Raw genomic sequence first — 14,957 nt, forward strand, 5'->3', positions numbered from 1 at the left:
TTGAGCTTAGAAATGTGTCTTTTCTATTACCCATAATAGCAAATCCCTCATTTGCTCCTTCTTACTTAGATGGCTCCTTTCTTGTGTGGAAGGATTTGGGAATTAGTTGTATTGGCGACCTATACCTAAAAGGAGTGTTTGCATCCTTTCAACAGCTCAAGGAAAAATATGCTCTCCCACAGTGTGACTTCTTTAAATACCTGCAGGTTAGGAGTTATGTGAGAACACATCTTCCCTGCTTTGAGGTTGCGGGGCCAGACAAACTGGATAGCTGTCTAAAATATTCTGCATGGTCTAAAAGTATAATCTCTTGCCTGTACAATACACTCCATAGTATAGTCCCAACTGCAACTAACACAATTAAAGCAGAATGGGAAGCAGAACTAGGTGAGCAGTTATCAGACGATATCTGGGATAAAAGCTTGGAATATATACACACTTGCTCAGTTAACACACAACACTGTTTAATACAATTTAAAGTTTTGCATAGATTGCGTTATTCAAAGACAAAATTACACAAAATATTTCCAGAAATTTCATCTCAATATGATAAATGTGGCTCACCAGATGCAAATTTATTGCACAGCTATGTTTTGTGTCCCAACCTGCATAACTTCTGGTCAGGGATATTTAGAGCATTCTCAAAGATGCTGGGGGTGGGGTTAGAACCAGATCCGGTATTAATCACTTTAGGAGTATCGGTAGGCACAAGGAGACTACAGGTAGCTCAACAATGCCTATTATCTCATGGACTTCTCACTGCTAAAAAGCTTATTCTTCTTTTTTGGAAGAAGAAAGAAGTGCCCACTGTCAAACACTGGCTCACTGAGTTAACAGAAACTCTGCATGTAGAAAGAATTAGATTTTTTCTGAGAGACAAACTCAGGGAAGTTGATTAGATTTGGCATCTCTTAATCTCCTATTTGAAAGGCTAAACTAATTCAGATCCTGTATATGAACTACAATGTGCGTAACATTAGGTAACACTCCAGGGAAGGGTTGAGGGTTGTTTATGTTCTGTTTCCACTTTATAATGTGAGGATCATTTTTTTATTTCAAAAAAACATATGATGAGTAGTCCTCCTCACTGTTGTTCACACTGTCTGTGATAAAAAGGAAGAGAAAATGTTTTTCTGTCTGCCATGTATCATGATGTCACTCTTCACAATAAAAATATTTGAAACAAAAAAGCAAGGCTGGAGAAGCTATCAGTTCGTTCTCCTTCAATCCCAGCTGCCCAGCCATCAGACTCACTGACTGCTAACCTCCTGCCAGCTCCAGCCCTTGAGCCACAGTCATAAGCCACAGCTTTCTGTTTAATGGCACTTTTGCTTGACCTCTGGGAAGTTGTAGGCACCGGTCGAGGGAGGTTTGTGCAAAAAAATAACAGAAAATAAATGAGCCGTGTATAGAAAACACTTGAAATCTCCAAATTCAAAGTATTAAAAAGTAATACCTTCAATATGGTGCTTTGTTACACTATTGATCAATTGCATTGACTTTTCCTTCCATTTTAAGGAGACGATTGCCTCATGTTGAATTTTTAGATGTATATTTATTTTATGACATGTTTGTTTTTCCTCTCTCAGCCACTTCAACTGCACCAGATGTGTTTCCTCTGATACAGTGTGGTTCTGGGTTTGGAGACATGGTCACTCTTGGCTGTCTTGCCACCGGCTTCACCCCCTCCTCAGTGGCCTACACATGGAGCAAAGATGGTGAGACCTTGACAGACTTCATTCAGTTTCCTCCGGTACAGAAAGGCAACTTTGAAAAGGGGATCAGTCAAATCCAAGTGAGGAGAGAGGACTGGGAAGCAAGGGAGCCTTTCCAATGTGCCGTGACTCATCCAGCTGGGAAATGGCCAGGCTGATTACATTAAGCCAAGTAAGACATACAGTATACATAAACATATATGCATAGAAACATACATATATGTGTCTGCTCTATATTTGTGGGTGTTTGTTTTTCAGCGGTGCACTGTGAGTTGCCAACTCTTACGGTGTTGACCTCCTTTGATAAGGAAAATGAGGCTTCCTTCTCCTGCTTTACCAAAGATTTCGAAGGAAAGAATGGATGAGAATGCAACTACACTGTACAGTGCAGCGAGTTTTCTCACGGTGCCTTTCATTGAGTGGAGTCAGGCGGGTACGACATTTACATGTCAGTTTAAGGGGACAGGTGAAAACAACATTCCAACGTTTGTGAATTCATCTGTGACCTTTAAAATCCCAAGTCCATGTGAGTAAATTGCCACTTTTTCTTTCAAAATTGTTTGCAAATTGAATTTCAACTCAATTTTTAGGGGTTTTCTGTCCATGAATTCCTCACTCAACAGGTGGCGGCTGCACTGAAGCAGGTGTGGAAATAACGATCACTGGCCCCACACTGGAGGACATGTTGTTAATAAAAAAAGGAAAGCTAGTATGTCGAGTCCAGGTGAACAAGCCATCTCTCGGGAAGATTTGGTGGGAGGATGAACATGGAAACGAAATGATTGATTCTTCAATGAACCCCGTTAAAGAAAATAAAAAAACATTCAGCCTTTCGCTTGACATCTCGTATAACGAATGGAGCCATGAGATAAAGCGCTACTGCACTGTTGAACATTCAGACTGGATGGAGTCATTTAACAAACTCTACAAGAGGAATATTGGTAAGAAAAGCTTGTGTGTAATTCCTCTTGTCATGTCATCAAACATGTTATGGGTATATTTTGTAGCAGGGCAGGAGGCCTAATTGTTCTCTCATGCTTTCAGGAGGACAGACTCAGCGTCCTTCAGTGTTTATGCTGCCTCCAGTAGAACATACTAGAAAAGAAACAGTGACCCTGACTTGCTATGTGAAAGACTTCTTCCCTCAGGACATTTTTGTTTCTTGGCTTGTTGATGATGAGGAAGCAGACTCAAACTATGAGACCCACACCACAAACCCCGTAGACCCCGTAGTGGGTCCTACAGTATTCTGTTTATGGCCAGTTATTGCTCAGTCGTGAGCAGTGGCAAAAGAACAACATGGTGTACAGCTGTGTAGTTCACCATGAGTCTGTTTCTAATACAACTAAAGCTATCGTCAGGTCCATTGAGCAAAGAACATCTGAGGAAACCAACATGGTCAACCTCAACATGAACATCCCTGAAACATGCAAGGCTCAGTAGATGTTATTATTATGTGTCGCCGTGTCTTCTGCTGTTTGCTGAATGTTTATTACTACAAGAGCTGCAGTTGTGGAGATGCTCTGACCCAGTTGTCTAGCCATCACAACTGGCCCTTGTCAAACTTGCTCAAATCCTCAGTTTTCATTTTCCTGCTTCTAGCACATCAACTTTGAGGACAAAATGTTCTCTTGATGCCTAATATATACCACCCACTAGCAGGTGCCATGATGAAGAGATAGTGAGTGTTATTCACTTCACCTGTCAGTGGTCAGAATGTTATGCCTGATTGGTGTATTTTACAGTCACATAATCCAATCTTCCACCTCTACTTATCTGACTGCAGAGAGGAGGACAGAGAACAGTGGACACACAGTTTAACATGATGGACTATAGGACAGGACTGCTGCTTTTAACTCTCTGCTGGGCAGGTGAGGATCTACACTGATCTGAATCTAATATAGCTTTTATTTGTGTCATCAATTTATTTCACTTGATGTTTTTATTCCTCTTGACAGGTGTTGATGGTCAGACTCTGACACAATCTGAAGCAGTGGTTAAAAGGCCTGGAGAATCTCACAGATTGACCTGTACAGCCTCTGGATTCACATTCAGTGACTACTGGATGAATTGGATTGGACAGGCTCCTGGAAAAGGACGGAGTGGATCGCTTTCATAGGCAGTGGCAGCACCACTTACTACTCAGTAAGTGTCAGTGAAAGGCCGGTTTACCATCTCCAGAGACGACAGCAGACAGCAGGTGTCTCTGCAGATGAACAGTCTGAAGATTGAAGATTCTGCTGAAATCATTGTCCAGATATGAATAAAGATACACTACATGTACATATTTCAGCCACATTAATGTTTACATTGTTTGGCCTCTAAAGTCAGTCACAACACGGGAGTGTAAAATAATGTTGCAGTTCCTTTTCTAAACACTAAATGACAGTCAGTCACATTTCTCTCTCCTCTCTCATGATAAGGAGACTTTCATATCTGGCCATAAAAAAGCCTGCAACTTTTCATGCAATTAAGACAGAGTTTTTAACAAGTTTGATTTCACCATCAATAATGTTGATCACGTGTCACTAACTATAATCACAGAGACGTCAGTGCTGCTGTTTGTTCAACACAGCTGTACATACTGTATGCAGTTTCTCTCCTCTGATTTTATTAAATACTTGTAGTCACTGCACAGCCTAAAATTTGACAGTTTTATTTAGTCAAACTGTTTCATCAGTTCACAAATAAAATCCACACCTCTGCAGGTGGAGGCTTTAACAGGAAGTTGCTGGCAGAGGCTGTGGATGGAGGATTGGGTTATGGGTAGTCAAGGCTAGTGGCAGAGGCTGAAGGTGGTGGCTTCTGCTGCATCTGTCTTTATAAATCTGCAGGTGGAGGCAACAGTGCAGGTAGCTGGCAGAGGCTGAATGTAGAGGCTTCGGTTTCTCATGTCTCCAAGAATCAGCAGATGCAAGTTGTTGGAAGAGGCTGGAGGTGGAAGTTTAATCTGCAGTTATCTGCCAGAGTCTGCAGGTACATGTCAGTCCTGCAGGATGCTGAGAGAACCTACAGGTGGAAGTCTTGGCTAAGCTGCCAAGCTGCTAGAATTTACAAATGCAGGAATCTTTAAGATGTTGGCAGATGTTGTGGGTGAAGGTTCTGCTCTCAGCCCTCAGAAACAGGAAAAGTAAATTTTCTGCTGATCTGACTGTAAATGACAATAGATCCAATCTCAATTTTGTCAGATTTTGTCTGCTATAATTTTGTCTGCTGTAAAGATTTGATATCATGCTGTCAGTTGCAGCAGAAGAAGAGAAGCTCCATCAGATCACCTTCAACATCAACCATGTTCTCTGCTGCGCTGCTGCTGCTGGATCCTGTGAGTCTCACTGAGGCAGAGACACTGACAGTCTGATCACAGCACACCCACTGTTCACTGCTATGACACTGATTCAATATTTAACATGTTTTCCTCCACAGGTGTGAAGTGTGAACAGTTGACACAGCCAGCCTCTGTGACTGTGCAGCCAGGTCAACGTCTGACCATCACCTGTCAGGTCTCTTATTCTGTTAGCGACTACTACACAGCTTGGATCAGACAGCCTGCAGGGAAAGGACTGGAGTGGATTGGAGACAAATATACTGGAGCTTCATTCTACAAAGATTCACTGAAAAACAAGTTCAGTATTGACTTACAGTAGACTCCTCCAGCAACACAGTGACTCTGAACAGACAGAATGTGCAGCCTGAAGACACTGCTGTGTATTACTGTGCCAGAGAGCCACAATAACACAAACCATCAGCAGACCTGAACAAAAGCCCCTCATTGCCTATCACTGCTACACTGACAATGTGCAAATGTACTTGTCCTTTAAACTGGACAATGTTGGCAGTTGGCAGTTTCACTTGATGATTTGTAACTTTCTGCAGCTGAACTCAGACAAGACAGAAGTCATCATCTTTGGTCATGAACACCGAGGAAGCAAACTTGCAACCAAGAGAAAATCTACAGCCAGAAATCTAGACCAGTGGTTTTCAAAGTGGGGGCCGGGGCCCCCTGGGGGGCGCTAGGGGGCCTCAGAAAATTGGAGGAAAGTTAAGAAAAAAAAGCAAAACATGTTAGTTAATAATATTCTTATGCTAAACAAATGTCATAGTGAACATGCACACAATTGAGAGAGGTTTGATTTCTTTTGTTCTGTTCTTGTCTGTCAACAGTTTGTTGAAAAGTTCATTATTCAGTGGGAATATAATACAGTGTTGAAAACATGTTCGTGAATATTCTTATGCTAAACAAATGTAATAATTATTGTGTAATAATGGTGAACAAAAGTAAGAAAATCATTCTAAAAGTTGATGTTTCTTTACATATTTTGTAGCATTGTCGGTGGGTTTGTAAAGGGGGTTATTTTTTCTCAGGACCAACAACAGGGTTTTCTTTCTCCTGATGTCCTGAAAATGGTCTGACTGATGAGCACATTGTTGTCAAAGTCATCACATGATGCAGACTGTAGTAACAATGAAGCACGACCTTCTTGAATAATGTGTTTGTCAACCTGTGGCACAAATTGTGCTGAAACATGTCAGAGGGACTCTTGGACAAATGATTGATGTACAGTAAACATTCATTCTGCAGTTTCATCAAACAGTAACTGAGATCCAAGTCAAATCCAGTTCCACACTGTGAGGAGGAGTCAATGCAAAACTCACATGTCTTCCACCTCTACTTATCTGACTGCAGAGAGGAGGACAGACAACAGTGGACACACAGTTTAACATGATGGACTATAGGACAGGACTGCTGCTTTTAACTCTCTGCTGGGCAGGTGAAGATCTTCACTGATCTGAATCTAATATAGCTTTTATTTGTGTCATCAGCTTATTTCACTTGATGTTTTTATTCGTCTTGACAGGTGTTGATGGTCAGACTCTGACACAATCTGAAGCAGTGGTTAAAAGGCCTGGAGAATCTCACAGATTGACCTGTACAGCCTCTGGATTCACATTCAGCCGCTACTATATGCACTGGATCAGACAGGCTCCTGGAAAAGGACTGGAGTGGGTTTGTAGAATCACTACTACTGGGGGTGGCAGCACTGACTACTCTGAGTCAGTGAAAGGCCGGTTTACCATCTCCAGAGACGACAGCAGACAGCAGCTGTATCTGCAGATGAACAGTCTGAAGACTGAAGATTCTGCTGTTTATTATTGTGCTCGAGACTCACAGTGACTGGAGTTGGTTGAGCAGCTGTACAAAAACCTACAGTACTCATCTTTCAGGCTTGTGGAGCCTCTTATTAAATATTATTATAACAGTATTTATATTGTATTTTTCATTCTAACATTTTCATATTTATTGTTGTGATATTCTATGTTCTATATTTAGAAACCATATATTTTCTTAATAATCAAATAAATTCCTGAAACCTGTTTCTGTGGAAAAAAAAATTGACTAAACATGAAACACAGTAAAAACACAACAAAGATCACTTGTTGACAAAGGGGCCAAAGTTGATGTGGAATCTGAAGTGAGTCATAATATCCATCCATTATCTATACCGCCTATCCCTTTTGGGGTTGCGGGGGGCTGAAGCCTATCCCAGCTACAATGGGCGAGAGGCGGGGTACACCCTGAACCGGTCGCCAGCCGATTGCTGGGCCACATGTAAGGACAAACAACCATTCACACTCACACTCACACTCACACCTACGGACAATTTAGAGTCATCAATTAAGCTAATGAGCATGTTTTTGGTCTGTGGGAGGAAGCCGGAGTACCCGGAGAGAACCCACGCATGCACGGGAAGAACATGCAAACTTCACACAGAAAGGCCCCGCCTGACCCGGGGATTGAACCGGCAACCTTCTTGCTGTTAGGCACGCGCACTACCTGCTGCGCCACCGTGCAGCCCGAGTCATAATATGAGAGTGAAAAATAATGTTGCAGTTTCTTGTATAAAATCACTAGAGGGCAGTCAGTGTCAAGTTTCTCTCTCCTCTGTTGCTGAAAGGAGACACTCAGATCTGCTGTTCTCATTGATCTGAAGTGACTGACACTTGAACTCTGGACTGAACTGAAGCTTAATACTCCTGCTGCTCATGTACACTGGATATTGTGATAGTTGAACCTTTTCCACCCTTTTCCCAGTCATGTGTTAACTTGATTCAGCACATTTTGAACAGTCAAGTTTGACTATGAGGTGTTTACCATCAGCAGGGAGTCCAACTGCATCTGTCAGTGTCAGCTGATCTGAGCAGACAGGAAGTAGATCTCAAGATGAACATCAGGAAGCCTGAAGGAGCTGCTCCTCTAGAGTCTGCAAACACTGAAGACACTGAAAGTCTTTTGTGCAAACCAGCAGCATCAGACTGATGTTTTCAGACTACTCACATGATCCTGGCTGCTGTCACTGTATTTCTGTCTGCAGCAAATACAGGATGGAAGTACAGGAAGTGAGCAAATAACCGAGTAAATAAATGCTCATGTTGTCATCATGTTTTAATATTGAATTGTTGTCAATAATCACATTTAGGCATTAATAGTTTACAGTAAAAGCAAAGTTTACAGCTGTTTCTTTTCTGTAAATACAGGCACATGTTCAAAGTTAACAGTTGAGTGTGAGATGAAATTCAAATATCATACGTAAAATAGAAGTGATTTCCAGGCATGTTTTCACTCTGCAGATATAACAACAGTCAACAGACTCTTCTATTGGCTCCAGTCAGACCAACATTGAAGCTTCACATGTTTGATTCTATGCAAACTCAGTGAGCTTCCTTGTTACTCAGCTATAAAAACTTGACATCAGGCTGTCAGTGGAGTTCACAGCACGTCACTTTCAACATCAAGCATGTTTTCTGTAGCTTTGCTGCTGCTGTTGGCAGCTGGATGTGAGTCTCTCTGGATTTGTCAAAGTCAGTAGTTCTTCTTTTGCAGTATAACTTGATCATTTGTTCTGAAACATTTCTTTTATCAACAGGTGTGAAGTGTGTACAGTTGACACAGCCAGCCTCTGTGACTGTGCAGCCAGGTCAACGTCTGACCATCACCTGTCAGGTCTCTTATTCTCTTAGCAGCTACTACACAGCTTGGATCAGACACCCTGCAGGGAAAGAACTGGAGTGGATGAGTCGTGACACAGATGTCAAAGATTCATTAAAGAACAAGTTCAGTGTCAGCTTAGACTCTTCCAGCAACACAGTGACTCTAAACGGACAGAATGTGCAGCCTGAAGACACTGCTGTGTATTACTGTGCCAGAGACTACACACAGTGAGATACAATAACAGGAGAATCGTACAAAATCTACTTCCTCTATTTTGCACCACTGAGGACATTACAATACTGAGTGTGATTAACTGTCTGTGATGAAAACTGTGAGTAGTGACTGAATATTGAAGTTTCATTTCATCAAATTGAACTAAATATTCAATTCCCTTGCAAACTTTTTCTGCTTTTCTGTCTCATGCAGTGGGGCTTATTGTCTGTATTATTGAAATATGTCTTTGTCTCCATAAGTCCATGCATGAAGATCAGACATGCAATACAGAATTTTTCATTGTGGAAACATTAAGAATATAAATGTTGCTGTTTGTTTTTGTGCTCGACAGCCACAGTGAAACAGGAAGTCTCAGAGCTGTACACAAACCACAGCAGATGTCAGCGTGACACTGACTGACAGACAGTGCTGCAAAACCACTTTATACAAGTTGTTTTTAAAATGAAACTGAAATTGAAAATTCTTTTAACATTATGGTCTGAATCAAGGATGTATCCACCATTCATTGGGTTGGTGCGGCATCGACGTACTAAAAGTCAAAAATTTTAAGTCCAAAAAATGACCTCAGATTCATTTTTAATTTCAGTTCTTCACATTAAATATATCCATAAAGCATGTCATGGTATGCAGTATTAATGGAATTTAAACATGGATTATAAATGCTAAATAATGATAAACTGATTGAAAAGGAAGGATAATGCAAATATTTGATTCAGCAACTTGTCACATAAAATATGTTTGTTTATTAGAATTTAAGTTTTGTTTTATTCTTACCCTCGGCTGACAGTACAGGTCCCCTGAGTCTCCAGTGCATCAAACAGTGTTTGGTTTTTGTATTGGTGTTTATCACTGTGATGGCTGGGGGCACTGAGATATAGATCCATACAAAAACCTCAGAGCAATAATCTTACACTCTCTCATTGTTGTGACGCAAAGAAAGGACAGGACAAAGGATTTCTCACTGTAATATGAGGTAAAAACTGCATTTATCATTTTGAATAAGTGGATTAGTTATTAAAAGTTTGTTTATTTGTAGTTTAAAGTCACAGTTGGTGCACAGATGTAAATATTATCTTCCAGTTAATCTTAATTTAAAGAAGTGATTGAGAATCAGTCCAAAACACACGTCACAGGATCACACCAGGGCTTAATACTGACCTGGATTTCTGTGTATTTCAAACACTTCATGAGGTTTTAACACATTTTTCTGGTGCGTCAGGTTTTTGTTCAGGCAGTGAATGGAGATGCAGCACTGTGATTATTTTGACTACTGGGGTCGTGGGACTGAAGTCACAGTATCTTCAGGTAAGTCCCATATAAACATTGTATTTTTAGTGACTGCTTTATTTTGCTTTTTTAATGTGATTATTGGTGGTCGAGAAGTTTCACTTGTGATCTTATTTAGATTTACATGTTGAACAAAGTGGTGAACAGAGCAGACAGATGTTTTGAACGCAGCTGTTTCTTAGAAAGCGTTCGAAAAGAGCTTATTTAGCAAACAAACAGTTTGTTTTAATCTCATATTTTATTCAGCTGGATTGTAATTGCTGGTCAGGAAGAGTCAGCATCTTTTAATTCACATTATTCTTCAAAACATTTTTTATGACTGTGGATATTGATCGCACTCCACAATACCTGCCTTTTTAGAAGAAGTTACCACAAATCTGAACAGAGGAATATACATTTTGTTAATGTGATTAAATACAGGATTCGTATGTGTTTCCATTCATTAGCACTGTTGGTTTTATTATTAACCATCTATTCAAGTTTTAGAGGAATCATTTCACATCAGGTGATCTGTAATTCTAAGAAAAAAAAACAACTTTATTATGTTTTTAGATTGACTGTTGAACAAAAAGGAGAATGCAATGTTCATCAAACTTAAATCAAATATTAATAGTTATCATAATAATTAGAAGCTCTTGATTTGACAATGCAGTGGGTTTTTTTCATGCTGATGGAAGCCAATCTATTAATATGGTCAATTCCAGTCTGTTTAGTTTTTGTGAACATAATAATAGCAATAATAATATTTTCTTTGTCACTTGTCCTACAAATTGGCGATACCCCCATAGTTGTTTGTGTGCTAACTTCTGGATGATTTATATCTGTTATATAAATCAACATTTATTTCTTCTTCAATTGAATTGACTTTCTAATCCATTTTAAACGCTTTTTAAGATAAACCGGGCTTTGTTCGTGCAAAGCAGTCTTGAATAATTTAGGTTTCAGTTTCTCAAAGGGATCCAAAAATGGGCAGCATTTGGATATTTCTAATGATTTTTAATATTAATCCCAAAATGTTGCGGCATAATAGAAAATAAGTTGCAATGATCATGAATAAATAAATAATAACACTGAGTTGAGTTCCAAACCTTTACTGAATAAGTTCCCAATTTCATGGTTATGTCACATAATTTGTATGATTATTTATTCTAATCTGTTGCCGTTCAGTGCAGCTCTGAGACTGGAGATAAAATCAATGTTGTTTTCTTGCGAACGACTTTTACCCAAAGAGCCCATTTCAGTGGATCAATGCCAGAAATGAGAAAAATAAAATAGAATTGTTTCATTATATTTCACCAAAGAGTGCAGTTTTAAATACCAGTGCCACTGTTTGATCAACATAAAAACACACTGTAGTGCAAGTATGTTTAATGTTTCAGCAGCAGCATTTTAACATTTCAACTGTTTCTGTCATTGTTATAATGATTACATGGTTATAAAGACAACAAAGGAGCATGTTGTTTTCTCTAAAAATATTTGTAATTTGCTTTTAGACAAGCTATTGATTATCTGCGCTCTTAAACTGACCTATACTGATATTTTTATGTTTCCTCTTTCACAGCAACAACTGTATCACCAACTCTGTTCCCTTTGGTTCAGTGCACATCTGGACCTGATGATAAAATCACTGTTGGTTGTCTTGCACACGACTTCTACCCCAAAAGTCTGACTTTCCAGTGGACCGATGCCAGTGGGACCAGTCTGACTTCTGTACAATATCCTACAGCAGAGCGAAACAGCAAATATACAGGAGTCAGTTTGGTCCAAGTATCAAAATCTGACTGGGATTCAAGGAAGTCTTTTGATTGTTCTGTGACTCACCCTGGAGGCCAGAAAAGTTTGAAAGTGCAAAACAGTATGTGATTTTTAACTTCCTATCATGGTTCTCTTATGCCGATGAGTCGGCATGTGTCACCTTGTTCATCTTGATTTTCTTTGAAAATATTCAGTAATAATTTCTGTTTGTCATGTTTACCCTTATCTGTCTGGTATTTTACATGTTTTTCTTAAAATTCAGAAATGAATAATTATGCACTGATGTCAGTTAAAATGTAAAAATCTCCATTTGCTCTCTTTCTTCCTCAAACTTAGTGGCCCCAATCCCTCCAAAGGTAACTTTGCTATCAATGCCAAGCGGAGACACTCAGACTCTGGTGTGCACAATTGAGAATGTTCTTCTGAAAGAATTGTCTGTCAAATGGAAAAAGGATGCAAACTCTGTAAATGACTTCAGTTCATGGGAGTCCAGTTTAACAAATTCAGCTGTCAGTATGCTGAAAGTCAAGAAAACAGACTGGGACAGTCAAGCTGTTTACACATGTGAGGTGACGCACAAAGAACAAACATATACAAAGAAGACCTCTAAAGGTACATGGCCACTACAGTCATTACATAATACTACTGTACTTTAACTCAGAGTTGACTGTGATTGACATAATAGTACACAGAATGTGAGTCTTTGCTGTTGTGCTGAATTTCCAAAAGTTAAGAAATGTCTTTCTCTGTTGCTCTCCTTTATGTAGCTCCTATCACAGTGACACTGAACCGACCAAGTCCCAAAGACATTTTCAGCAGCAATCAGGCAAAGCTGGAGTGCATCGTCACTGGACAAAGTGAGACTGATGTAAATGAAATTAAGATCTTTTGGCAAATTGATGGGCAAAAGGTGACCAACAACATTGCTGAATCAACCGAAGGGAAAATCAAAACCAGCACAATGACGCGTAGTCGCACCGAGTGGCTGAGACTCAACAAAGTGCGCTGTTCTGCCATTAGAGACGATATGACTGAAGTCAATCAAGATCTGACAGTCCAGCCAGGAGGTATGTTAGTGAGTGATGGAGACTGGTTGGTAGAACACCAATCTGTAAGTCTGGAGAGGCAGCCACCCTTCACATACATTATATTGAAATCTATATAAAGCAAACATAAAACTATGAACCTCCTTTGTAAACTGAGAGTCTCTTTCAGATGGAAGGAAGCCCAGTGTGACGGTCCATGTCCTCCCAGAGGAGGTCATCAAGCAAGGAGACTCAGCTGAGGTCACTCTGGTGTGCCTGGTCTCCAGTCCTGTGCAGCAGGATTACTACATCGCCTGGTCAGAATATAGTGGACAAAAGACTGGCATCTACAATGACGGCATTAACTCCCTCCCACAGAAGACTAAAAATGGCTACTCAGTTACAAGTGTTTACACCACCACCAAGGAAAAGTGGAACAGTCCGGAGTTGAAGTTTGAGTGCAACGTCTGGCCTGCTGGCAGCAATGACTCCATGACAGTGCGAGAAGTGTCTAAGGCCCAGGGTAACTCGACTGAATGTGACAAATAGTAGATTCAGCTTTAAATGTGGTCTTTTGTGCTCATGTGTTGTTCTGTCTCTGCCACGGGAAGCTGTGCACTCTGTGCTGTCAGCAGTCTTTGTGATTGTACAAGTAAGAGTCAACATGTCAGTGTAGTTTTGTTCATCATCGTGTTGTGTTTCAATCTGTCTTTGTCACAGTGTCTAACAGCTTGACAAGTGTGCTGACTGTTTCAAATAAATGTTGCATGGATACATTTGTGTTACACCTTCATGAATGACTTCAGTATTTTTAAAACAAGCTGAAAAGCAAGCACAAAGTCACAGTAGTACACTGTACTGTTCACTGTTGAACTGGAGAAACGTCCACATACGATATGTGATCCACGAGTGAATAATGCTTGTTTCGAGTTTATATAACTATTCGAGACACACACACACACACACACACACACACACACACACACACACACACACACACACACACACCTGTCATCTAACCACGTATGCCTTCCTCTTCTTAGATGTTGATCCAGTGTCAAAACTGAGTTTTGCTCTGAGCTGCACAGACGATGCCGTTGAAGAGGATGAGTTCAGCAGTCTGTGGTCCACAACCTCCTCCTTCATATTCCTCTTCATATCCTCTCTCGTCTATAGCATGATATTCAGCCTGCTCAAGGTAAACATGCAGGCCTTTTCTGAGGACTGAAGACTACAAGCTCTCAAATAAAGCTCAGTTACTGATTTACTCATCTTAGCATTGTCTCTCTGTGGGTGCGACAGCTTCTTCTCATCTTCACTGACAAGAATTAAGAAAAAAAGACTCTAAACTGTCTGCAGATATTCATCTAACAGTTAGTGATTTTCTGACTGCCAACTTTTCCAGGTTGGTCCACTTTGTGCAGAGAACATGATCCTGATAAGGGAGACCAAATGAATGCATCCATTTATTTTCTCATCTCATGTGTGGCTGATGAACATTTAGCAGCAGCAGAGTGAAGAGCGTCTCCAACCACAGAAAATGTGTTGCTGTGTGTGTTTTCAATGCTCCATCACACGTACATAAAGATGAACTGTTTAATGAATGACACACATGACAGAAAAAAAAAAAATGTTCTTCAAACAAATCAACCATCCAGTCCAACAGTTCATATGATAGCCACAAAACATCAGTCACCTGCAGCAAATCTGCTCTGTTTAAGACACAGAGATCATTTGGGTGTCAAATCTCCAGCTAAGTGAAACTCCAGATTAAACTGATCCATCAAACCTCAGCACTGTTTCACAATCTGTATTTGACAAGTGAATATAACACATACTTTTTTTTAACTGTTTGATGTTTTTTTGTTTCAGATGAAGAGACAATAAATGATGAGATGGATGCACAGCAGAGACTTCAACAGGTCTTCATTTGTTTTTGTCTTTTTTTAAAGA

The 14,957-nt window shown here is 40.1% G+C and overlaps 2 protein-coding genes across 2 annotated transcripts in view; both read left to right on the forward strand.

Moving 5' to 3' along the window:
• LOC139343217 (immunoglobulin gamma-1 heavy chain-like) overlaps nt 1-13,943 on the forward strand; it is a 17,294-nt gene extending 3,351 nt beyond the window's left edge. The window contains exons 3-7 of the mRNA XM_070980721.1: nt 10,181-10,242; nt 11,786-12,079; nt 12,316-12,591; nt 12,747-13,050; nt 13,202-13,943. Coding sequence (XP_070836822.1) covers nt 10,181-10,242; nt 11,786-12,079; nt 12,316-12,591; nt 12,747-13,050; nt 13,202-13,553 — 1,288 coding nt within the window. The 3' untranslated portion in view covers nt 13,554-13,943. The remainder of the gene's footprint in view (nt 1-10,180; nt 10,243-11,785; nt 12,080-12,315; nt 12,592-12,746; nt 13,051-13,201) is intronic.
• The window catches only part of LOC139343199 (uncharacterized), a 198,360-nt gene that overhangs the window by 45,034 nt on the left and 138,369 nt on the right, over nt 1-14,957 (forward strand). The gene's annotated exons all lie outside the window — the stretch shown is intronic.

This window comes from Chaetodon trifascialis, chromosome 15, assembly GCF_039877785.1.
Source record: "Chaetodon trifascialis isolate fChaTrf1 chromosome 15, fChaTrf1.hap1, whole genome shotgun sequence".
NCBI lineage: Eukaryota > Metazoa > Chordata > Actinopteri > Chaetodontiformes > Chaetodontidae > Chaetodon > Chaetodon trifascialis.